The 25,768-nt window shown below is 53.3% G+C and overlaps 1 protein-coding gene across 2 annotated transcripts in view; it reads left to right on the forward strand.

Moving 5' to 3' along the window:
* PCSK6 (proprotein convertase subtilisin/kexin type 6) overlaps positions 1-25,768 on the forward strand; it is a 141,118-nt gene that overhangs the window by 74,669 nt on the left and 40,681 nt on the right. For both annotated transcript variants that reach the window (XM_058666558.1, XM_058666559.1), the window contains exons 7-13: positions 1,115-1,287; positions 6,671-6,883; positions 9,910-10,010; positions 10,782-10,885; positions 12,229-12,346; positions 22,177-22,365; positions 24,817-24,953. In XM_058666558.1, the coding sequence (XP_058522541.1) occupies positions 1,115-1,287; positions 6,671-6,883; positions 9,910-10,010; positions 10,782-10,885; positions 12,229-12,346; positions 22,177-22,365; positions 24,817-24,953 (1,035 nt within the window). The remainder of the gene's footprint in view (positions 1-1,114; positions 1,288-6,670; positions 6,884-9,909; positions 10,011-10,781; positions 10,886-12,228; positions 12,347-22,176; positions 22,366-24,816; positions 24,954-25,768) is intronic.

Genomic DNA, 25,768 nt, shown 5'->3' on the forward strand with positions numbered 1-25,768 from the left:
CTTAACTTTCTACACCCCAACATCAACCCTGTGATTAAATGCATGGGGTGGTATAGTGGGTAAAGCTGCTGCCAGTGTTACCCGCGTGAGTCCTGCCTGCTCCACTTACAATCTAGCTCTCTGCCAGCGCACCTGGGAAAGCAGCTAAAGATGGCCCAAGTCCTTGGGCCCCTGCACCCAAGTGCGAGACTTGGAAGAAGCTCCAGACACCTGGCTTTGGAACAGCCTACCCCTAGCTATTGTGGCCATTTGGGAAGTGAACCAATGGATGGAAGATTCTCTATCTCTGTAATGCTGCCTTTCAAATGAATACATAAATCTCAATGTGGTGAGAGGACTTCATTCACATGGAATGTTTGTCCCTTTGTCCCTCGAGAGGGTCCCACACGCCAAGCTCTCCTTTCTGTGCTTCTTCCTTCTAGTCCTGTCTCATTGCTTAACCTCAGCGGAAGTTCACTGTTTGGGTTTCGAAGGCAGTTGTACCAGGGTTGCTGTCTTTAAGAACCCACCACGATGGCCTAGCAGCTAAAGTCCTCGCCTTGAACGCCCCAGGATCCCATATGGGTGCCAGTTCTGATTCCGGCAGCTCCACTTCCCATCCAGCTCCCTGCTTGTGGCCTGGGAAAGCAGTCAAGGACAGCCCAATGCTTTGGGATCCTGCACCTGCGTGGGAGACCTGGAAGAGGTTCCAGGTTCCTGGCTTCAGATTGGCATAGCACCGGCCGTTGCGGCTCACTTGGGGAGTGAATCATTGAACGGAAGATCTTCCTTTCTGTCTCTCCTCCTCTCTGTGTATCTGACTTTGTAGTAAAAAATAAATAAATCTTTAAAAAAAAAAAAAAGAACCCACCACCTGCCAGAGGTGACCCTGTTTCCTTCCGTTCCAGAAGCTGCTGGATCATGTCCTTCCTCACCAACATACAGTGGCAGTACTTTAGGGCACACTTGAGGGCACAATTTCATTCCTTTAAGTCAGCCAGCCTAGGGGTGGGACAGCAAACCTTCCAGAACTTTCCCATGGATGGACAGTTCCTTCCAGTAGGCCCTACCTGAGCCCTTACCTCCTGGGGTTCAGTCCCCAGCCCTTGACTGACATGGAGCCCTCTGCTTTCAGGCATCCGCATGCTGGACGGTGACGTCACCGACGTGGTGGAGGCCAAATCACTGGGCATCCGACCCAACTACATTGACATCTACAGTGCCAGCTGGGGGCCGGATGATGACGGGAAGACTGTGGACGGGCCTGGTCGCCTGGCCAAGCAGGCTTTTGAGTACGGCATTAAAAAGGTATGAATGACCCAGGGCCATGGGGGCCACTTCCTGGGGGAGGGATGGAGGCCACACCAGCCTTAGCCCTGAAACAGTGGACAGGGCTGGGGCCAGAGGGTGGGAGCCATCACATGGGGCTCCAGGAATGGGCTTGAGATCCCAGCTGTGCTGTGGGAAGTAGCTGGGTGTCAGGCTTGGATCTGCCTAGGAAGGGGGCAGGAGTCCCTCTTGGATCCCCTGGACTGGTGTTTGGGCTGTGCAGGTGGAAAAAGTGCCCCAGGATGTGGCTCAGCAGTCCAGGGAAATATCCAGCGTAGAGCTTTCTGCTGCACAGGCTGCTCCTTGGAACAGGCAGACACTGCTGTGGTCAGTGTCCCGGAGACCCTCACGGGGCCGAGGTCTCTAAAAGAAGGGTGGTCATCTCTGACTTCTGCCTGGGGCACGGAGGGCACCATGTACATTTTACTCTGTGATTTTCTTTGAGTTATAGGGAGAGAAAGGAGAGACAGATTTTCCATCTTCAGGTTTACTCCCAAATGGCTGTAACAGCCAGGGCTGGGCCAGTCCAAAGCCAGGAGCTTCATCTCAGTCTCCCACCTGGGTTCAGGGGCCCACATCTTCCACTGCTTTCCCAGGTCATTAACAGGGAGTGGAACAACGAGGACTCCTAATACCAACACCCATAGGGGTTACTGGCACCACAGGCAGCAGCTTAAGGTGCTATGCCACAATGCTAGCCCCTGCTTATGTGATTCGAAAATTGATTTTTTCTTTGTCGTTTGGAGCCCACTGAAACATTGTTAGAAAAATAATCACCAGGTAGTACCAGAGGTCTGTATTGCAAATGACCTTTCTTTGCTGGCTTGTGACCTGGCCACGAAGAGACATTTTTTTCTTAAACTCTTACACATGATTTCCTCGTTCTACTGGACTGTAACTGCTTTGCTGGGTGCGTTGTTTGGTCTCTTGTGGGAGTTCTTTTCTCCCTTAGCCCCGAGCTCCCCTTTTTCTACACGTTTCCTGGGATCGGAGCTTACTCTAGCCTCTGCCTCTTGCCAGCGCACCTGAGCTGCACCTGCTCACACCCGCTCCTGTACCTGTGGCAGTGATGTTTCCCTCACCCTGACCACTCAGGGCTTGAGTGACTAGGAGTAGGGACCTCCGGGACCAGCATTATGGTGAGGTGGATGCCAGCACCTGCAATGCCAGCATCCCATATGCTCCCTGGTTCGTGTCCCAGCTGCTCCACTTCCCATCAGCTCCTTGCTAACAGCCTGGGAAAGGCAGTGGAGGACAGTCTAAGGGCTTGGATCCCTGACACTGGGGTAGAGACCCAGAAGAAGCTTGTGGTTCCTGGCTTTGACCTGCCTTGTCTTGACTGTTGTGGGCACTTGGGAAGTGAACCAGCAGATGGAAAATTTCTCTGTCTTTCCTTTCTCAAAACTCTGACTTCCCAGATCTTAAAAAAAGAGAGAGGGAGAAGGTAGGGGCATCCATTCTTGTGTCTCTCAGGGCTGGGTCCTCACTCAGATATTCCACATGAGAAGAAATTCAGTGAAGGAAGAGGGGTGGTGTAGACACACATGGCACATCCACACCATGTGGCCCAGGCTCCAGTGTGGACACTCAGCAGCTTCCTTTTAATTGTAGGGCCTGTGGGAAACACTAAGGTGGCTTCAGGCAGGTTGCTGAGCGGCTGGGCTGGGCTGGGCTGGGGCCAGGACAGGGAGCACATTGGCCTGATAAGGCCATCCCAGCCGCTGGCTGCAAGGACCCACCATGTAAACAACTCACGTCTTTGTGTTACTCCACTTCTTCCTCCCATCCATGATCTCCCTGCAAACCCAGCCTACTGACAGGAGGCATACAACGTCCTACAGTTAATGATCTCAGGCTTCTGAGAGGGTGGCTTGAGCGAGAGGCCATGGTTTTGGGGTGCAACCCATTGCCTTAGCGGATGTTGGTGCTGGGCGTGTGGAGGTGGCGCCTGGAGGAGACTCTGGCTGGTGGAGCTGCACGAAGCATTGCTCACACCTGCACTGACCTCTGCATTCAGACAAGGGTGCTTGGAGATTGCAGAAGGGCCGTGTGGTCCCTCACCTTCTTGTCATGGTTTCTTGAAATATTGAGGTCATTTAATTTTTTTTCTTTAGTCCTCAAGTAAAATATGTCATAGTGGGAACCTTAAATCGCAGCTGTCTGAAGCTGTCACAGAAAATCCTCCTTGAAACTGGACAATCTCAGCATCTGTGGTTTCCCCTGGCCTCCCTGTTTGTCACCTGTGATTGTTTGCAGTCAAATCTGCCTTCATCTGTACTGGATGACACGGGCTGCTGCTGGGAGCCTGTGGCAGCTGCAGCTGGGCAGAGACCCGGCCACATGGCGAGACTTCGAAGGCTCACTCATCTCAGGGCTTGTGTGCAGGCTGAGCTCAGACCTCATGGCCACTAGGAACGTTGGCCTTGTCCAGGTGGCCAGTGGGCACTTGGCAGCCCATGTGGGGCTTCTGAACTCAGGGACAAAGTCTCCCCAGGGAGGACCCTGGGCTGCGACTTGATCAGGCTGAAGTTGTGGTGTTACAGAACAGAAATGCAAGTCCACAGCCCTGAGGTGGCAATGGCTCGAGGTTGCTGCTGGCTAGTGGCTTCTGGGTGAAGCCATCCGCAGATCTAGCAGAGGTGTCTCGTTCACACCTCCGAGTTTGCTCTGTCTCCGTTCAGGTCGCTCCCATGTTTCCTTTCTAGGAATCAGTTTAAGTGTGCAAATAGACAGTTGATACTTTGAGGAGGCACTGTCCAGGTAATGGTTGGTGCAAGATGGTGTCTTAGGCCCTGGGCATTCCAGGCAGGGTATAGAACCAGCCACATTGGCATCACTGGCAAGATCAGAATCTGCATTGAATGGGGCTCAAGTTTGGGGAACACCCTTGTGGGCCATGGCCTTGGAGCAGTAAGGCTGCATGCTCCCCTCTGCCATGTGATGGTATTTTATGGATAATTTTGAATCGGTGTCTGGACTGATTGTCCTATGGAATAAGGATAGGCTGTGGCAGGCAAATGCCTTTCAGTGGGTGTTCATTGCTCTAAAGTGGCTTCCAGTTTGTGTTTCCTCCAGGTTGTTAAATGCAGATACACCTTTCCCATAGTACTTTGTGCCGTTCTTTCAGAATATCGAGGTTTTTTTTTTTTTTAAAGATTTATTTATTTTTACTTGAAATAGTTACAGAAAGAAAGAGGGAGAGAATGTTTCCATCTGCTGGTTCACTCCCCAGATGGCTGCAGTGGCTGAGGCTGGGCTGGTCCCAAGCCAGGAGCCAGGAGCCTCTTCCAGGTCTCCCACATAGATGCAGGAACCCAGGGACTTGAGCCATGCTCTGATGCTTTCTTAGGCTGTTAGCAGGGAGCTGGATCAAAAGTGAAGTGTCTGCAACTCAAAACAGTGTCCATATGGGATGCTGGTAATACAGGTAAAGGATTAGTGTGTACTGTGCTGGTCCTTAGGGGTTATTATTAATATTATGATTGTGATTAAGAAGAGTGACAGAGAAAAAGAGCTCTTCCATCTGCTGGTTTGCTCTCCAGATGGCTGCAACAACTGGGGCTGGACTAGGCTGAAGCTAGAGGCCTGGAACTCTACCTGAGTCTTGTATTTGGGCGGGACGGGGAGAGGGGCCCAAGCACTCGGGCCATCTTTCACACTTTCCCAAGCTCATTAGCAGAAAGCTGGGTAGGAAGCAGAGCCGCTGGGACTCAAGTTGGCGTTCTCATGAGACGCTGGTATCACAACCTTCAGCTTAACCCAGTGCATTGCAGTGCTGGCCCCAGAAGATGAACTGTCGTACTGATCGTGAATAACTTTTCTCTGGTGCCCCTCCTTGGAGGCAGAGTGAAGGAAGCAGCTGAGCTCAGTGTCAGGAACCTTCCTGCAGGCTCTGCTAGGAGCCTCAGACTGGCCCTCTGCCTCAGTGGTGTGGGGGCTCACAGAGCAAGTGTCTGCTCTGCCACGTGGCGGTGATAGGGAGAGAACCCAGGGTCTGGGGCTAAGTGTGCCATGGCCATGGGTTGTAGGGTTCCAAGTTGACGCATTTAGCATTACAAGGTGAAGGTCAGTGTTACCCTAGCCATGATTGATGGCTGGGGACAAACATCATTTCTGTCTGTGTGTTTGGACAGCAGAGGCACGGTTACAGCCCAGTGGATTTAGCTTCAGATGGGGGCACTGTTCTGGAGCTGGCTCTGCACCTGCTATAGACTCAGCTGCTAGGACTGCATCCATTGTTCCAGAATCCTGCAAGCCAGCTCTTGGCACGTGTCTGTGGGCAGGATGATGCCTGGTCAGGTCAGAGGTCACTGAGGAACCTTCCCTGACCACTTATTGTCCCTCCGGGCCTTGTTTTCATGCATGTGTCTTAAAAACCTGCATCTGAATGAGGCCTGCAACCAGGACAGGCATTGATGGTCTGACAGTGCCAACCCTCACCCATGGCAGAGAGCACAAAGGATTCTGAATGGGATGCCCACGCACAGCCCCCTGGCACTGGGGACCAAGACCCTTTGCCCTGCTCAGCCTCTAGCCCCCATGTTCAGGATGGTCTCACTCTCCAAGAAGGGCTCTCCTTGGCAGGGACATTGTATATATTTATTCTCCCTGCAAGACCAGCTCTTGCAATCCAAAAAAGGTTAGCTTATCGACCGCGCCGTCACCCATCTTCTCAGTGTCCCTGTGACATTGGTAGGTCTCTGATCCTCAGCCACCATGGAGGCAATTGTCGGCAAGAGAGCAGCTTCTGTTGGGCATCCGAGTTTGCCTGGGAGAACCCATACTCTTTCCTACCCCTCTTCCCACATGAACCTGTGCTTCTCCAGTTTTTCAGCTATGTTGTAGACAGAAAGGTACCATTAAAACCAGAACAGAGCCCTTGACACCAAGCTCCTGAGGCCAGCATTATGGTGTTCTGGTGAAGCCACTACGACCTATGTGTGTTGCTGGTTCAAGTCCCCACTGCTTGACCTGCAGTGCAGCTTCTTGCTGATGGCGTGGGAGAACAGCACAAGATTGCCCAAGTGCTTGGGCACCTGCCACCTACTTGGGAGACCCAGATGGAGTTCCAGATGCCTTGCCCAGCTCAGGCCATTGCAGACATTCAGGGAGTGAACCAGCAGATAGAAGATCTCTCTGGCTCTGTCTCTCTCTGTAACTCTGTCTTTCAAACAAATCAACAATCTTTAAAAAAAAAAAAAGTAAGAAGCCAAGCTGCTGGTGGCTGGCACCTTGTCGTGCTCTGTGATAGCATGATGCTGGTCAGGTACAAAGAACCACCCCACCCCCAGCCCTGCCTCAGCTGCCCCACCTGCCAGGCTTTAGCTGCTAGAACTAACACCCGCTCCTTCTTCCACTCCAGGGCCGGCAGGGCCTGGGCTCCATTTTCGTGTGGGCGTCTGGGAACGGTGGGCGAGAGGGCGACTACTGCTCCTGTGATGGCTACACCAACAGCATCTACACTATCTCCGTGAGCAGCACCACCGAGAACGGCTACAAGCCCTGGTACCTGGAGGAGTGCGCCTCCACGCTGGCCACCACCTACAGCAGCGGGGCCTTTTACGAGCGGAAAATCGTGAGTTCTCTTGCCTGGCAGGAGAGCATGGGACATGGGCTTCCCAGCAAAGATGAGTGAGGTCAAGGCCGGATTGTTCCAGATCCCGGGGCCTCAAGCTAAACCTCAGGGACCTGGCACTCATCCCCAGACCTTGCTGTTCAGCTTTCTTCCCAGGAACACCCTTGGCAACTGACTCCGGCTTAAGTGATCTAAAAATACGCTTTAAGGATGGGGTTCATGCTCGTTGTCTCTCATTTTAGTTCTCTGGCATTCTATGGTCACATCTCTTGGAGTCCAGTTGACCAGTGTGGTTCCAATGTGTTAAAATAAAGTCAAAGTCTTAACTTCCTTGTGGAACATTCAGGAAATGTTCTTCTCGCTCCCACGGCACCTGCACTAGGCACTTCCACCTCAAGCAGCAGCTTCCGTCTGTGCCACTCACTTAGGTGACTGTAAGAATGCTTCATCTTTTAAGCCATAACTATTTAGCAAATGGGAGGCATCTCTGCTGCTTTTTGCCCTCCACACTTTCCTACTTAAAAAAAAAGATTTCCAGCCCAAATTAATGCAGAATTTAAATGCACAGTCACTAACCTGAGTGTTAGATTATTTTTTAAAAAAAACATGAAACTTTGGAACTGGCCAGACAAGATTTTATTTTATAGCTCACTATCATTTTTTCATTCCTCCTGCTGCTCAGCCACACCTTCAGAAATCATTTGTGGATTTACATTCTTCCAGCAGGAGCAGGCAGGCTTCCTGTTCTCTGCTTTGCTTTGCGCATGTGAGAGGTCAGCCTGCACCGTTCCCCCCGCTGGCCTGCCAACGGCCCAGGCTACTGCACCAAGAACTCACTTAAGCTATTCTTTTCCTCCTCCATCCAAGCATGTGTGCTGGGATGGGCAGCCGGGATGCCAACAGGTGCCTGGTTCACTCGGGCGTCTCCCGGTCCTGGAGGCTGGGCTTATGGCTATGTGTGCTCAGGTGGTGCTGCCAGGGTGTGCATGCCTGTGGGTGCATATGCTGTAGCTTCAGAATGCCCTCACTCTTTTTTGTTTTGTGTTTTAAGTGACTTTGTTGGGAGGAGGGCTTAGAGAGCACCCTGCACAGTCGCAGTATGGGTTCCCTGATAGTGAGGATGGGGCTCCCCCTGCACCACAGAGACTGCGTGTACGCTCAGCCCCTGAGGGTACCTGTCATCAGTTCCCAGGACAGTGTTCGCCTGGCCACTGGTCAGGCACCATGGTCCAGGCTCAGTGCTAGGAGCACGCACAAGGGAACAGTCAAGTTTGGTTCAGACCTCTCTGCTCACTCCCCAGGACCCTGTTGCTGCAGCTGGGGTGCCAGCCATGGGCTCCCAGGGAGCCACCATGGCTCAGTCACCCTAGTTTCCCTCGCTGGCTGCCATTGTCAAGCCCAAGTCTGTACAGCACCTGCTCTGCTCTGCTGTGGTCTGCAGTGAAGCCCCATAGAGGGCGTGTACTCGTGCTGTTGGCAGTGAAGGATTCTGGGAACAGAGAGATCAAGGCCTTGCACCTGCTCCCTTTCCCTCAGAGGCTCCCAAGCCCAGCCAAGCAGGTACAAGCAAGGCAGGAGTGGGACACTGGCGTCCAGTCTTCTATGCCCAGATGGCGAAGGCTCAGCATCTCTCCTGGGTAACTCAGCCACTGAAGTCCTGAGAAAGTAGCTGTTTGGCAGTGGGTGTGGATGGTTATCCTGAAAGATTTTGATGCCTTGGGGTGGTGCCATTTGGGTGGGTGCGGGTGTCGCCTTTCTGTTGCTGTCAGAACTAAAAATTGCAGGTGTAGCAGGAGGTGCAGGCCTGCAGCTCCAGACTCCAACAGCCTTGCTGGGTCTCCCAGGGCTGAAGCCAAGGTGCCAGCAGCCTCAGGTTCCTCTCTGGAGGCCCTCAGCAGATGCGTTGGCTTCTTCCTTGGGTGTTGGCAGCATTCAGTCTCCCGTGGTCATAGGAGGGAGGTTCCTATTTCCTCATGGATGATCAGCTGAGGACCATTCTTGGCTCTGGGGACACCATGTGCCTTGGCTGTGTCCCCTGGCTCCCTCTTCAGACCACGGATCATCCCAACAGGCTTTGCCGCCTTCCCTTGTACCTCTAAGAGTCCTGTGGTTACCCTGGGCCCACCTGTGATCCGGGATAATCTCCCAGGTTTAAGGTCAACTGATGAGCAACCTTAATGCCTTCTCCAGGCACGTGGGAATCACAGCAGGGCAGAGAGCCTGGGGCCACAGTGTCACCTTGTTGAATCCCACGGGTGTTGCTCTCAGACAGCTGCTTCCCACCTTGGCTCGGAAGGGAGGTATGCCCTGTGCTGTGCCATAATGGGACCTGCATTGACACCCACTTTGGTCGGTGGGGGGGTGGCGATGGTAGAGGAGGGGGAGGAATGGGTGGCCAGCAGGGCCAGCCCCCTCTTCCCAAACAGAACAGCTGACTCCATCGTCCAGCTCAGAAGGCCCTAAGAGGTCAGAGCTGCTGCGGGTCTGCCTGCCCATGCAGTAGACCCAGGTGCCTTGCTTGTGGCACCTCTCACATACTACCTGAGGAGGACAGCCAGGTGGGGACTCCATCCGTGACCAAATGGCAGAAACTCTCTCTGAGCCACCTGGCCACCTGTTTAAGAGCAGCCTCCAGCTAGGGTGACTTGGGAGTGGGTTCTGACTGGTGGGCTTGCCACGGGGACTCTACCGTGTCAGTGACAGAATGCCAGGCGCCCCAAGAAGAAGGGCAAGTGGAGGCTCCCTCTGAGGTGTCATGTTGCCCTGCTCTGCCTGCCTCTCTGCCCAGCCCGCTGCAGCAGTGACAGGGAACTAGGTGCTCCACAAAGCTCCCAGGAGCCTGGCTCCCAGCTGCCAGCCCTCCACCTGCCTTGTCAGCCTGCGGTGAATCCCCCTCTTGCATGTACAGAAACCTGTCTGTCAGGTGCCTCTTCTGCCCTGGGGCCCAGAGTCCCATCCCCTAGTAGCAGCTGTAGAAACTTGACTTCGGCTGGGAGTGACTTTACCTCTGCATCCCTCTCGTCCAGGTCACCACGGACCTGCGCCAGCGCTGCACGGACGGCCACACGGGAACCTCAGTCTCAGCCCCCATGGTGGCTGGCATCATCGCCCTGGCTCTGGAGGCCAAGTACGTCCCTTCTGTCTTTTTCTGCCCAGGGTCAAGCGCACATGGCTGAACAGTGGCATCATGGCCATGTGCAGATCTGTGGCATTGGGTACTGACTGTGGGTGTTACTGCCATCCACCTCCAGACCTGCTTCCACTTCCCACATGCAAGTCTTATCCCAGAAAGTCCAGGTCACACCCTGCTCAGGCTGTCATGGCCTAGCACTGCACATGGGTATCTGTGCCCGAGGCCTGTTAGAGGCTGGACGCCCTTGGGCGGGGTCTCAGCAGGTGGCTGCCCTCCCCCTGGGTCATCCCAGAGGTGGCTTTGTCTGGATTCCCTGGGCAGGTGTTCTGTGGCCATCCTGGATGAGTCCCACTCCAGACGTCATTTTGCCTTAATCACCTGTGGAAAGCTCCATTGCCCAATATAGTCATGTTCAGAGCCTCTGAGCTTAGGACATTAACAAGCAAATCTTGGGAGAGGATACATTTCAGGTCCCCACGCTCCTCCCGTGGCCACCCCAGGCCACCCATCTGTGAATCTGCTTGCTCTTGTAATTGGACTCAAAATGTACAAGTCAAGCATCCCTGATCCAAGAACCTGAAATCTCTTCTAGCTCGGGATGTCATTGCTGGAAGCTTCTTCACCAAGAGTTGGGGCTGTAGATCTGTGCCAGGGAATGTGATCGCTAACCCCGGGGCCAGCTCCGGGCACACTCCCTCAGCTGCCATGTGTGCCCATTGTCTCTGGCCTGGGCGGACCTCAGTGGCTGTTCATGTGTCCTTGCAGCAGCCAGTTAACCTGGAGGGACGTCCAGCACCTGCTTGTCAAGACCTCTCGGCCGGCTCACCTGAAAGCAAGTGACTGGAAGGTCAATGGCGCCGGACATAAAGGTGCGGCTGCCGTGTGTGGGCTGGGCTTGTGTGGCACTGGATCCGGGGACCCACGGGGCAAAGTGAATTCCCTTGAATCCCTTAACGGAATCTCAGCGTGAGTCATGAGAATGAGCAGCACAGACTCAGCGATTTACGGAAAGCACCGGAAGGTTCACACTGGTCTCAGGGAGAACCCTAAATCCATTGAGGCTCAGGGTCCCTAAGATTCACCACTGCTGCCACACGCAGGGTCGCTTCAGTCGACTCTTGGAGATGTGACTTTCTTGTAACATAAAGGAAGCCTGCCACCTGGTTAATCCTGGGTGTGATTTGCAGTGATCATGCCCATTAAGACAAGTTTTGTCTGTGATTACCAAGATACATGATGTTGTCTGCATGGTACCTGAGGGCCACTTGCATTCTTAGCCCTGAGTGACTCTGATTTTTAAACTGGCCTCAGTTTCCTCATCTTTCAGCCTTGAGATAGTTGTGTAAGTTACTTTTTTGTGTAAAACTTTTGGTGGCCAGCCCCTGAGTTAGGCAGATAATTCACAGGGCAAGAGGGCCTCCCTGACCCATCCAGCCTGGCACACACAGACATGAGTCCCTGGGCAGGACTGGGCTGCTGGCTTTGCTGAGATCAAACAGCAAGATTTCTTTTCTGACATTTGGTCCGAAGGCCATGAACCCAAGCCTGATATGGCAGTGTATCTGGTGCAGGTCAAGCTTTGCTTTGACCCTCAGTGGCCAAGGGACATTCCTTTCAACAAGGAGGCCATTACAGGCACCTGGTTTGTCTCCGATTCACAGGAATGTTGGTGTGGGTGCTGAGCTGTAACCAGAACTGCCCTACATTGTGATGTTGGCCTAATTAAATAGGAAAACAGATTGTATCTAGTTCCCGACCTTGCCTCATTCATTCAACTTTGAAACCCTTCTGTACCCCCAGCCAAATTAAATACCCTTCTGCCTCACTGTGCTGCGTGGCATTGCCACTGGTCCCAGTGCCCTGAAAACTCAGTAGGGAGAGGAAATAGCCAAAAAACCCAGCCTTGCTCTGTAGCAATCGGTGCAGCGCAGTAGAACACAGGGTACTCTCCTGCCTGGTCACAGGTTCAGCAGGTACAGGGGCTGGCTGGTCCTTCAAAAGAAGAGAGAGCTGTTCCGGTCTGTGCGAAAGAGAGTCCTAGGCTTCCCCACACTGCATCACAACAGGGAATGTCCGGAAAAGTTCAGGACCTAGTTGATCAGGTGCCCACCCCCGTGGGGCCTAGCAAAGACGCAAGGTTGAGGCGGTGGCAGGATGGAAGGAGGGGGCGGAGGTGTCTGGGAGCCTGGCGCTAACGGCCCTATCTTTTCAGTTAGCCATCTGTATGGATTTGGCTTGGTGGATGCCGAAGCTTTGGTCCTGGAGGCCAAGAAGTGGACGGCAGTGCCCTCCCAGCATATGTGTGTGGCCACCGTGGACAAGAGGCCCAGGTGAGGCTTCCCTCCCACCCCAGTGACTGCCCACGCACGTGGGACCCGAGCCTGCTGCGAGGGGGTGGTCATGGCAGTACAGGGTTGTGTGTGTGTGTGTGTGTGTGTGTGTGTGTAAGCCATTTCTTGTGAGCTGTGCAGCTGGGACCTGCTGCTTTGCGCATTGCAATCATTTTGACGTGCAGGTGGCTTCGTAGTAGGGAACCCATCCCAACCCAAATCCCTTGGGCTGTGTTGGAATATCCTGTCTGTAATATTGACCGTAACTAACCAGACCATGGTTCTGCCCTGCCCAGCAGGATGTACCAAGGGGCATTCCCTGGGGTCTTTTCTGTGCCCACCCAGGCTGCCCTGAGGGCCCACAGTGTGCTTAGCCAAGAGCAGCAGCGCCTACTCCTACTCTGTGGTGGGGCAGGGGTTCATTTCCTAGCTCTGCGCTTGTATCTGCCTTCTTGTAATCTCCAAGGTGTATGTGCTGGGGTTGTTCTGTTCAACTGAGACAAGCAGGGGGCACAGGACCCTGCCTGCCCCTCTCCTATGGTCAGGGTACTCCCCGCTACTCTGCTGCCACAGCTGTCCCCCAGATAAAGAGTGGGGTCCTCTGGGCCTTGGCATCCAATCGGAGAGACTCCATTTCAGGGTGCAGTTGGTTGTGACCCTCGGGTCAAGAAAAACAGAACAGGAAATGGTGTGAAGCCCTGTGTTGCTTTACCCACACATGTAGACGGTGTTATACAAGATGACCTCTTAGCTGATGGGCACTTGTGCCACATGGCGTCCAGCAGGTGTTTCTCACACATGACAGGAGTTTGGGAAGTCTTGCTTGGCTGAAGAGCTGCAGAACCAGCCCCTAGCAGGGCCTTTCCAACAATCACTGTGGTTTTGTTTGGTTCTTGCTCTTTGTGTACACTGACCTTTGGGGCCAGGGTCAACCCTGACTTCTGCTAGCATCGTTTTCCTTGGGGAACTAGAGACTATCAGATCTGGGGTGGGACAGGGGAAGCTCAGAGATAAAGGAGGCCTTTTGCCTTCCTTGGCTCTCCTTGTTGGAGAAAGCTCTGGGAACACAGATAACCAGCTGCCAGGTAAGGCAATGCCGGCTCCAGGGTCTGCTTTCTGCCTTGGTGGGGCCGCCTCGGCCCCTCCCACCAGACTGCCGGGCTGGGCGGCTCCTGAATGAAGCATTCTTCTCCTGCCAGAAGGCGTTTTAAGATGGCTGGGTGGTGCCTAGGTGGCGAGTGGCTTGTTTTTATTTTGATTTTATTTTGCTTTTTAAGTGGCAGCAGCACAGGCTCTCGACAGTGCAGGTTGAGGGTAGCATACACTGTGACATTGTTCCTGTCCTTTGAGGAAATCAAAACTCCACAGACTACCAGGGATGGCAAGAATCGGGCTCCTGTTTCTAAAGAAAAATTGTCTTTCCCCTTGCCAGGCTTCTTTCTGGAATGTTCTATCTCAAGCCGCTTGCCTAACTCCACAAGGTGATTGTTCTCGAGGATAGAGGGCCTCTGGAGAGAGTGTGGCAGTGGGGAGGGTGCCACCAGCCCTCTCCCAAACTCCCAGGAGCTGCAGCCCCCACCTACCTACGTAGGTCATCTGAGGGTCCCTGAGGTTGTAGCCAGTCACCCTTATCACAGTTGTCACCTGGGCTTTGTCCCAGCTGCTGGAGTCACATGACTTGAAAATGAAAGGTCAGCTTGTCTGGCTGTCCGCCATGTACATCGCTCCATCCAACTGTCCACTCTTGTGACCTCTCTCTGGAGTGTCCCAGCTGTGGCCACTGTTGCTTGCCCTTGAGGGGAGCAGAGATGCAGCGAGAGGAAGCCCAGGGCTAGAGGGGGTGTTTTCTGTTCTCATTGCTCAGGCAGCTATGTGCATGCTGCATGGGTTATGTTACCTACCTCTCCCTTTTCGATGAAGAGGGCCCAAGTCAGAGAGCTGAGCCTGGTGGATGTTTAGTCCAAGTGTCCTGGAGGGCTCAGAGGCCAGCCCCACTGTGGGCAGCCCGCACTGCTGTGTACCTGCCCCAATAACAGGGCCCGGGCTCTGTCCACCCCTCTGGTCATGCATAGTCAGCGGCAGGAATGCCTCTCCTCCAGCCCCAGCCCTGAGCTGTGTGATGTATCTGGTTTCTAGGATGTGGTCATGGTTCCAGAAGACAGATCTTGGCAGGCAATGACAGCAGGAGTCGTGGGGCCGTCCTTGCTGTACACCCCTCCTGGGCCCCAGCCTGCTCACAGCAGCTGGTGGTGGCAGCCACTGGGGCCCTGCAGGACTACACTATGAAGGCCAGCCAGAGGAGAGGGACCTCAGGCGATGCTTGGGCATGTCCAGCCTGTTTGCTGCCCATGTAGAGAGGGGGCAGGGGTTGGCAATGCACCTGCCCCTGCCCGGATCTTCCTGAAAGATGAGAATGAAGAAGGTTGTGGTGGGGACACTGCCGGAATAGGGATGGATGAAGCTGTGTTAATGAGAGAAAAAAGACACCTTAGGGGCCCTGAAGCCTCAGGTGTCCAGGTCTCCACTGCGACGTCTAGGCCCACAGGGAAGCTCAAAGAGCCGCCAGCCCCCACTATCAGGCATGAGGGCTCTGGGCCTTGGTGGATTCAGAACTTTCATGATCGAAGGAAGGCCGACGGGATGGTGAACAGGACAGCTGCCCGTGCTGGGCCTTGTGGACATCTGTGTGTGCTACATAAAGAAGGATGGGACAGACCCTGGCAAGGAGAAAGTGTGGCCCAGTATCTGTGATGGGACACAAGCCCTGCTTGCTAAGCATCTTGCTAGCACCTTTGGGCTGCTCCCGCTGGCACCTCCCTTGCTTCTTTGAAACCCAGGCTGCTGTGAGACAGTTGAACTTGCCCGTAACACCTGGTCAGGTGCACAGAAGACAAGAAACAGTCTTCTACACCAGTGTAGAGCAGGTGCCACCACACATAGGATGTCTTACCAAGTGTGGAAGGTTCTGGGTCTGATGATTGATGGCTTACTCTGGCCTGTGTTTTATTAACCCCTCCCCTCCCCAGTCCCAAACATACACACACCATGCCACCCCATGCTGCTGTGAATGTTCCAGATCATTTACAGGTACCTGAAAAATTAACTCCCAATGAACCACACACCACTGATCTTCCTGGAACTTGAATGGAGCAGACTGTGTGTGATGGGTGTTGGTAAATAGCTCCTTGTGTCCTGTGGCTGAATGGACAAAGGCATTCACCAAGCAGCAGCGAGACCCTGACCATCGTGTGTGAAGGAGCACACAAGGGCGTGAGGTTCTATCCTTGTCCCCAGTATACAGATGAACAAACTGAGGCAAACAGATGTTCAGAAATCAGCCCTAGAGCTGGTCTTGCATGGGGCTGAGCTTCCTATCCAAACTGCTGCCTCTAGTGTCCACCCTGCCCCTGGAGGTGGGGGCCGAGGTGGTGCTGAGCCAAGGAGAGGAATTGGACCTCAACTGCCGCTTGCATTCTTTCCCTCTGTGTCCCCTCCACCTGGGCAAGCTGCTTCTAGAATGGGAGTACACCTGGACCCTGGAAACCTGGAGGGTCTGCCAGACTCGGCCAGGCATCTATTCCCAGGGGGTGGCTTCTGGTGGTCTGTTTGCAGCAGATGAGCCAGGCCAGCAGCCACAGCTGCTCCTTTAAACCTCTCGTGACAACATTTTCTTAAAAATGATCCATGAATCCTGGCCTTGCCTTAGGCATGCATTTAAAGATATTTGATCGGTGATGAATTGGGTTGGGTCCAAGTCAGCTGACCGCCTGCTGAGCACAGGTGCACAGCCTGGTTTGTCATCTGGTTACCGAGCTAAAGCCACTCTTCTCTTTGGGCTCTGTCTGGCACAGAATCTTCCCCCCAATTCTCACAGCCCTTTCCCACCCTTCCCAGGGCCTTCCTCCAGAACGTCTGTACATCTCTGGATACCCCGGAGACCACTGCCTGCTCTCCCCCATCCAGCTGCTTCTAGGTGGAGCATGGCTGGGCAAACCCGGAGCACCTGCACTGTGCTGTGTGGCCCCGCCCTGTGCCCCCGTGTTCCCTCTGCCTCTTGGTGTCCCCCTCATTAGCACTGGTGACCCTTTCAAGCTGAGTCTTGAAGTAAACCAGTTTTTCTTCCCCCTCTGAAACTTGCAAAGGCTGTTTACTGCTAAAATTAATGCTTGAATTTGAGTCGACTCATAGTGCTACTTATAGTAGCTATAAGGTCATGTCAAACACTGGAGCAGTGAATGTGCTCCCTGCGTTAGGGGTGTCGCTGTGGTGACACACCTGGACCAGAGGGCAGTTAGCGAGAGGGAGGCCCAGGATGCTGGTTGGAGCCAAATTGTGCAAGATGCAGGAGCCTTACCGTAGGGCTCAAGGCTGCAGGCTGAGCTGTCCATTGTCAAGCCTGCATCAGATGAAACGGGTGAAACAGGGAACCCATGCAGGAAGATGATTGGGTGCAAACCAAGTCCTGTCTGCTTGGATTCTTCTGGATTCTTTTCGGCTGTCCTTCCCTGGCGTGTCACAGGACCACTTGTGAAATGGGGGTCTTAGGACCAATCAGACAAGGCAGGGTAGAGAATGTCTAACTGGTCAGCTCCAAGACAGAATGGCAGAGGTGATTAATGTTTGTAGAAGATCTTACAGCCTGCTTTGGGAAGAGAGATTCCAGTTCTGTGACTGGTCTTGGAGAGAGGGGGGTGCAGGAAGCTTGGGGACAGGGAAAGTACAGAGAGGGACTCTGCTTCTGAGGTGGTCTTTACTTTGGGGGTGTCAGTTCCTGAGCCCCAGCAACGGGAACCAGCAAGGAAGCCTCCTGTAAACTTCTGCTCACTGCATTCTCTTTAACTGAAGGATTCAGATTTGTGTTTTATCAGCTTGTGTGTGTGTGTGTGTGTGTGTGTGTGTGTGTGTGTGTGAGAGAGAGAGAGAGAGAGGGAGGGAGGGAGATAGACAAGAGTGGAGCGGGAAGAGTGTTTAAGATTTATTTATTTTTATTGTGAAGGCAGAGTTACAGACAGAGAAGGAAGCACAGAGAGCTCTTCCATCTGCTGGTGCACTCCCCAAATGGCTGCAACAGGCAGATCTGGGCTAGTCTAAAGCCCGGAGCCAGGAGTGTTTTCCAGATCTCCTGTATGAATGCAGGGTCCAAAGGCCTTGAGCTATCCTCTGCTACTTTCTCAGACCATAAACAGAAAGCTAGATAGGAAGTAGAGCAACCAGGACTTGAACAATTGCCTATATGGGATACCAGCACCACACCAACCCCATCAACTTGTGTTTAAAGACGGCTACTTTCGTACCTATTGCCTTGTTAGCATCGATTGATCTCACGGCCCACGGCCCTGTGACTCATGCCGTAATGCACATAAGACACACCCCAGCTTCTGGCACTCAGGAGCATCTGGACAGCACGCCAGCTCCCGTGAAAGCACACAGGTGTGCAGGGCAAAGCACTTTGTCAATGGCTCAAGGGATGAGGGACTGAAAGTTGAGAGGAGAAAGGCAGGGCCCAGCTTTGGCTGACGTCAGCTGGAGTGTGCCTATGTGTGACTCCCACATTTTGCTGTTCTGCACATTTTTGTAAGTGACCCTTATGGCAAAGAACCACAGAGCACCTCAAATATTGATGTAGGTGAGTAGGGGTGGTGACAAATGGATTTCAGCAAGCTCATGAATATGCAAATACAGATTCCTAGAACACTTACGAGGGTTGGCTGTGGGTCCTGCTATGATTGAATCCCAGCCCTTTGTAGGTGGAAGAGGCCAACAAATGTGTGCTGTAGACCAAAACATTGGACGTGTGCACAGCCCCAGCACTGTTCATCTCGGACAGCATTGTCTGTATTCATGAACCATGCTAGCTTTTACATTTATTTATTTATTTATTTATTTTTATGGCAAAGGCACATTTACAGAGAGGAGAGGCAGACAGAAACATCTTTCATTTGCTGGATCACTTCCCAAATGGACACATCAGCTAGAGCTGAGCCAATCTGAAACCAGGAGCCTCTTCCGGGTCTCCCACGCAGGTGCAGGGTCCCAAGGCTTTGAGGCATTCTCTATTGCTTTCCCAGGCCACAAGCAGGAATTGGATGGGAAGTGGAGCAAAAGGACATGAATTGGCACCCATATGGGATTCTGGCACTTGAAAGTAGAGGATTAGACAGTTGACCTATCCCTCTGGCCCCCCATGTTAGGTTTCTTAAAAAGTTTTAGTTTGCAACTTCAATGATGGGCTGTGAACTTGATCACCACAAATCATTTCCTTTATCTAAGGCAAGTTCACAAGGTGAACTAGTGGTCAACGGGAATGTCTGCCAGGTCATGAGCAGATCCGGCTGCTTGAGACCCTAAAGACCACCGTGCTGAGAGCATGACAGCGTCGCTGTGGGAAGCGCTGTCGATCCAGCTATGGCCCTAGCACGCCAAGCAGCTTCCTGCTAGCCTCATCGCTGTGTCCTCACGGACGTGGAGGGTGGACAGGTGGTTCCTGGAAGCTGAAAGGCAGGGTGAGGGACCTGGAGAAAGGTCTGTGCAAAATACCATTGTGTCCGTCGACTCAGTGTCCGTGTTAGAGTTCGGCAGGGTGACCATGGTTACCATTAATGTCTTGCACATTTCCAGATGATCAGGCTAGAGGACATGTAAAACAGGGCTCTATGCTGACTGGTTGAAGCAAATGTGACCACAAGCCCAAAGGAACAAGAAGTTTTAGATCACAGATATGCTAATTAGCTCAGTGTGGCCTTCATGCATTGTTTACTTGTGTTGAAATAGCACCCTGTGCCCTACAAATATGTATAATTAATATAGCAATTTAAAAAGGCACTTTAAAAATTATTGAAAGATAGAGAAAGAACCATTTGCCATCCCTGGCTCACTCCCCAAATGTCCACGACAGCCAAGGCTGGACCATGTCTCCAAACCTGGCTGGCAGGAACCCAGCTGCTTGCGCCATCACTGCTGTCTGCCAGGGTGCACGTTAGCAGGAAGCTGGAACGCGAGGCCTAGCCGGGCTCAAGCCCCTGCTCTCTGAGACAGAATACAGGTGCCCTGAGCAGCATCGACACCCCGCACCAACTCCTGCCTCCTGCCTGGAGTTGTTGTTGAAAGCCGGTTCGCAGCCCAGCTCTCAGGGAGTATTTCAAAACCTCTGCCGCCACTGCTCTTTTTCTTAAGGAAATGAAAAAGCCCCCTGACCTGGAGTGGGAGTGGCTGTTCGCTTCAACAGTTGGCACAAAAATCATGTGTGGGGAGAGCCATGGGTGCCTAAGGAGGGGACACTTCAGCATCTTGCAGTAGCCCTCCAACTATCTGCCCACTCCAACAGCTCCACCAGAACAGGCAGAAATGGGGCGCCCTGGTGCCCTGAGTCAAGCCGTTCACACAAAAAGTAGTCCTTGCTGTTAGCCCTGCTTCATGCAGCCGCTTTGGCTCCTCGACCCCCACTAGGGGAAAGGTCTTGGCTTTGAAAACCCAAGCCAAGGACTCCCGGACTCCCAGAGGCGCTGAGCACTGCCCACCCCAGCCAGCCATCCTGCAGGCAGCAAGGAAGTGTCTCTCTGTAAGCTGAGCCAGCCCCGCCTCGAGCCATGGCAGAGTCAGCAGGGGACTTTGAGGTTTTTCCTCCATGCATGGCACTCTGGGGTGGGTGCGGGGAGAATGGGGAATGGTGTGGCTGGGTGTTGTCTTTTCCAGGTTTCTTCCTTGCAACTTCAGGGCTGTTGCTCCCTGCCCCCCATGCCAGTTAGCACATCCTAGTGGGTGGAGATGCTCTTTGAACTTTGTTCCGTTCTTGCTCTCTCTTGGCCTCAGCCTTGCTTGTTGAGTCCCAGAAGTATAAACGTGGAGACTCATTCCCGAGTCTGGGGTCTTGATGGGCAGCCCCAAAGGAGCATTTGCTGAGTTCACTCCACCCTCATGCCTTGAGACCCCCATCCCACCCTCTACCCCATAGCCACTTGACATTTTTCAAGCCAATGTCACTGAGTGCTTTAACTCAAGTCGAATGTGGGCCCCTGCAGGGCCTGACACGCTCCAGAGCTCTCCATTGTGTCCCACGTCTTACGGCCACGGCGGGGAACTGCCTGTTGTGGCCTGGTAAACAGAGACTGGAGAACTTAGGAGGAGGCAGTGAAAGAAGGCAGCGTCTCTAAGTCAGTTTACAGTGTGTGCAAAGCATGTTTGCAAATGTTTACAGAGTCTCTGAGGGAATGACATCACTGCTTCTCCTTGTTTGGATAGCTTTTTATGACTCAGGCCCCTGAGAGCCTGGCCGTGTCATCGTAAGAGGCTCGGGGCACTTGCTGGCTCATAGTCTCCCAAGAGGCAAGTCAGGGCTTATGGGAAACATGCTCCCATAATAAACTGAGCACTGGCCGGTTGGTGTTGGAGGGAAGTGGGGAGTTACTGGTGTGCTGGATGGCAGTAAGGTCTACCTTGAAGAATGCCATCTTTCTTCAGCCAGTTGGGGTAGGGTTGTGAGCCAAGGTGGCCCAAAAGAGGCAGGGGAGGGCTGAACTTGGCTGCATAAGTAGCATTTTGGAGGCAGACCCTGCTTCTGTTGAGATGAGGAGTGGATCAGAGAGTTTGGGTAGAAATACCTTGTTGAGGACCTGGTGCAACGGCTCAGTGGCTAAATCCTCACTTTGCATGCACCAGGATCCAGTATAGGCACTGTTCATGTCCTGGCTGCATGTCCCATTCAGCTCCCTGCTTATGTCCTGGGAAAGCAGCAGAGGATGGCCCAAAGCCTTGGGACCGTGCACCAGCATGGGAAACCTAGAGGAGGCTCCTGGCTCTTGGCTTTGGGTTTATTCAGCTCTGGCCATTGTGGCCCTTGAAGAGTGAACCAGCAGAGGGAAGATCTTTTTCTCTGTATCTCCTTCTGTCTATAAATCTTCCTTTCCAATAAAAATAAATTAATCTTGAAAAAGAAAGAAAGGAGGAGACCTCGTTGTGTAATGGGGGCTCTATCCCTTCTGCAGGGATAAAGCTGCCTGGATTTGGACCGAGAACCATCCTCATGGGATGGGTCTCCAGCCCAGGGTAGAAGAGGGACCATTCGGTGGGGAAACAGGTAGGGTTGCTCTGTGACAGTCTGGACCAGGGTGTTTGGCACAAGAGTAGACTGCAGCCCCACATTCCTTGTGTGGGGGTCCCCGAGGGCATCCTTGCAAGGCACAGTGTGAAGGTGCCAGAACCAGCTGCCAACCCTAGCATGTCTCTCATCACTTTGGATACAGGCTGTCTGCTCTCACTCCGCATTGTGCTACCCTTTTTCTTAATAGATTATTTTTTAAGGTTTATTTTTATTTGAAAGGGAGAATTACAGAGAGAAGGAGAGACAGAAAGGGATCTTCTATCTGCTAGTTCACTCCCCAAATGATCATGACAACCAGAGCTGGGACTTTCCTAAGCCAGAACCCAAGAGCTTCCTCCCAGTCTCCCATGGGAATGCAGGAGTCCAAGGACTTGGGCCATCCTCTGCCGCTTTCCCAGGCCATAATCAGGGAGCTGCATCAGAAGTGGAGCATCCAGGAAAGGAACCAGTGCCCATATGGGATGCTGTTGTAGGCAGAGGATTATCATGCTACACCAAGGTGTCAATTTTGAAGATCAGTCTTTGGAAGGAAGTGGTGTGTTAATAAATTCTTGCAGGTTCCAGCCTGGCAGGAAGAGAGCCAGTGGTGCTGCCTGTGGACCCTGAAGCCCATACAGGAGCTTTCTCAGTAGTGCATTCTGGAGAGCAGGAAGCGACTTCCAGCTAGATGAAGTAGTTCCGGGTGGGGCACCTGAGGCTTAGCCACTGTCCTCAGCTGCTCCTCCCTTCCCAGGAGCATCCCGGTGGTGCAGGTGCTACGCAGCACTGCCCTGACCAGCGCCTGTGCTGACCACTCGGATCAGCGTGTGGTCTACCTAGAGCACGTGGTAGCCCGCATCTCCATCTCACACCCGCGCCGTGGAGACCTCCAGATCCACCTCACCTCTCCCTCGGGAACCAAGTCTCAGCTCCTGGCTAAGAGGTAAGACCTGAGAGGGCTGGGCCCTTGGTAGGACTCAGCATGTGCACTAGGGCTATCCAGTCCAAGCCCACACCTCCAGCATCCTGGGAAGGCACTCTGCATGTCTTCCAGCAGCCTCCCTCATGTGCTGCAGGGGAAGTGTTATGCCCCTTGTTTTCTTGTGTCATGGAGGGGCTCTCGGATGGGTGGTGGGGAATCAGCATCTGTCTTCTGCAGCAGGCACGTAGGTGACCATGTGCATCACAGCTGGAGTACCGTCTGTCTCCTGAAGCTGTTCCCACGTAGTCATGGCTCTGCAGCAGCCGGACCCGTGTCTCTTGGAAAACTCAGGCTTGGACAGGGGTGTGGAGCTGCTAGCAGGGCCCTCCAGGCTGCTCTATGAAGCCTTCGCCCTAAGGCACCATCTACAAGTTGGTGGAAACTCTAGCAGGTGCTTTGATGCAACTACATGCCTGGAGGGCATTTGTGGAAGGTCGGTTGGAGAAGAACTGCGTGCCCTTTTGTCTCTTACAAAGACGCAGAGGGAGAAGAAAGGTCTCCCAGACAGAGCCTGGCCACCCCCAGGTCCTATTCACATGTAGCCACCCAATCCAAGTCCCTGGCATCCCTCCTCCTCACCCTTCCTCCCTCTGCCTTTGGACCCTTTGCAGTTGCCCGTTACTTGAGGCCCTGGGAGTGGCAGGGAGTGTGGCCTACTGCCTGAGGGCCAGGCCATGTGCTGCAGCTGCACCATTCAGCACTTTCAAGGGCGCACTGCGGCTACCTGCCACTCATGTGAGCCTTGGGAATGTGTTTTCTTTTAAGTTAAATTTCTGCAATTTTATGCAGAATTTTGGCGGGCACCTGTTTTTTCTAGTTCACATCTTGCTGGATTCAGCCACTCTTTCAGGGTGCCAGGCTTCTCTATGGGTAAAGTGGAGAACCTCAGCTTTTCCAAGACAGTGGCAGCTCCCTGCTGCATTGGGGTCTCGTGGGATTGTGTGAGCCTCGGCCCTAGCCTTGGCAGTTTCCTGAGAGCAAGCACTCCCGCTGCTGACCCTGCAGGGAATGCTCCTCTGTAAATGCTTTTACACACTGTGTGTCCAGAAACCCATCACACCGACTCAGCTGTTGGGTTCCTGGTAAACAGTTAAGAGCCCGATTCTAACAACAGCTTATTGCCAATTAAGAGGCAGGAAATAAGGCTGTGAAGAAAGAGGAAGTGAGAACCTGGAGCTGTCACCTCTAAGGCGAGAAAACAGAGAAGGTGCCAGACAGCTGCTTTCCGGCTTCTGCTGGAGCCAGATGTGCAGCCTGGATAGAGGTCGGAGGCCCAGGGGTTTGTGGGGACAGTCAGGGCGGCCCTCCCCGCCTGGAAGACCGAAGGAATATGCACCTACAGGCCATTTCCGTGGCTCTGAGAACACACACTGGGATGCTGACACAGAGGCTTGCTTTGACTCATTCTTCCTGGCCCAGATCATGCTGCTGCCTCTGGTCCTTCTGCTTCTGCATCAGCTGGAGACAGGCAAGAGAGCAGGTGCAAGAGAGATGACAGGCACGGGTGAGCTGCAGAAACAGGGATTTGCCCTCTCCTGGGAGAGCAAGGACTGCCGTGAGAGGCACCAGTGGCCATTCATGTCCTTCCCTACCACCCAGGGCCCCACACCAGGCCTCATCACCCAGTGCTATGGCATCAGTTCCAGGTGACAGCAGCATAAGTTTGGGTGGCAGTAGCTGTATTCAGTCCGGGAAGCTCACCAGCACCTGCAAGCAGGGCCTCCCTTCTCCTCTGTCATGCCTCCCCCAAGGGTGCCTCCCACCCACACTGGAGCACAACCAGACCTACCTTCATCTTCACTGTCCAAAGCCATTGTTGAAACCTCTGGAGACTAAAGAATCACCCTGTCTCCCACAAGTCTGCACAGTTGCTTCTTCTGTTCTTATCCGTCACTTTTGGAGAGCAGTACCTAGAGCTGGCCCTAAAGCATTTGTTCCACAGTCCTCCTCCCCACCTGCTGTAGAAAAGGCTCCCACTGTGAATTCCCAGAAGGAAGATTCAGCCCAGACACTTGCTCAGAGGCATCATGGAATGCAGGAGCTTTGGGGAGTAAGAATGTCCCCGATCCAGTCCCTGCTTGGCTGGTCATAGAGTCTTGGACCTGCAGCCGCCCAGTGCTTGTAAACACTCTCAGTCAGGGTGGGAGGGAGGAGACCCCAGCAGCCCGTGTCCCCGCCTTTCACTGGACTGTGTGAGTCTGGTGAGATACTGGAGGAAGAAGTGCCATGAGAATTGAGCCATTCCTAGGTTACCTGCACCCCCCACTTCCCACTGTTGCCCTGCTGCCCCCCTGCCCTGGGGTGTACCTGGGCCCAGCCACACAGGCATGTTAGCAAAGCAGAAGAGCGCCCTCCTTAGGCTGCTTCCTAGTGTCACAACATTCTTCTCCTAACACTGCATCTCCTCTGCAGGCTGCTGGACCATTCCAATGAAGGCTTCACCAACTGGGAGTTCATGACTGTGCACTGCTGGGGAGAAAGGGCTGATGGGGAGTGGACCTTGGAGATCCAAGACATGCCCTCCCAGGTCCGCAACCCGGAGAAGCAAGGTCAGTGACGTGAGGGTTTCTTACAGACTTGGAGATTCCAGCCCCTTTCACCCCTCGTCCCTGTATTGGCAGCAGCTCTGGTAAATCTGTGCTTTGTTTTATGGAGGCAAAATGGATTCCATAAAAAATCCACCATTTGCATGGTTTGAAACCATGCGGTTTTGTGGCTTTTGGTGGATTCACAGTCAGTGGGGTGTTGAGCAGCCACAGCACCAAATGAGACATTAAAGCAATCACACCCCATTCCCATCTCGCCTCCCAGCCCCTGCAAACCCGTAATCTGCTTCCTGTCTCTATGAGTGTGTCTATTTGGGAATTGCACATAAACGGGATCAAACCACACAAGGCCCTCTGTGCACGGAGTTTTCGAGGGTCAGTGTGGAGTGGGCATCATTTCCATGTGACTGTGCTGGTCTCTCATTGCCTGGGTGGACAGCACACATTCTTCTGTTGATGGAGATCAGGCTCAGTTCTGCCCTCTATGTTGTGACTGCTCCTCAATGCACATACGCATTTCAGGTGGACACCTGTTTGCATCTCCCTTAGTACCAAGGCAATGGTGCGGTGGAGTCCTCTAGTACCTTTACTTCCAGAGGAACAGCCAGGTGGTTTTCCATGGTGGCTGTCCCGCAGCAGCAGATGAGTGGTTCTGTCCCCGACGAACGCACTAATATGTGCTATTACTGTTTCTTTTTTTAAAAAGATTTATTTTTATTTTTATTGCAAAGTCAGATATACATAGAGGAGGAGAGACAGAGAGGAAGATCTTCCATCCGATGCTTCACTCCCCAAGTGAGCACAACGGCCAGTGCTGT

The sequence above is a fragment of the Ochotona princeps genome, chromosome 6 (genome assembly GCF_030435755.1).
Source record: "Ochotona princeps isolate mOchPri1 chromosome 6, mOchPri1.hap1, whole genome shotgun sequence".
Lineage (NCBI taxonomy): Eukaryota > Metazoa > Chordata > Mammalia > Lagomorpha > Ochotonidae > Ochotona > Ochotona princeps.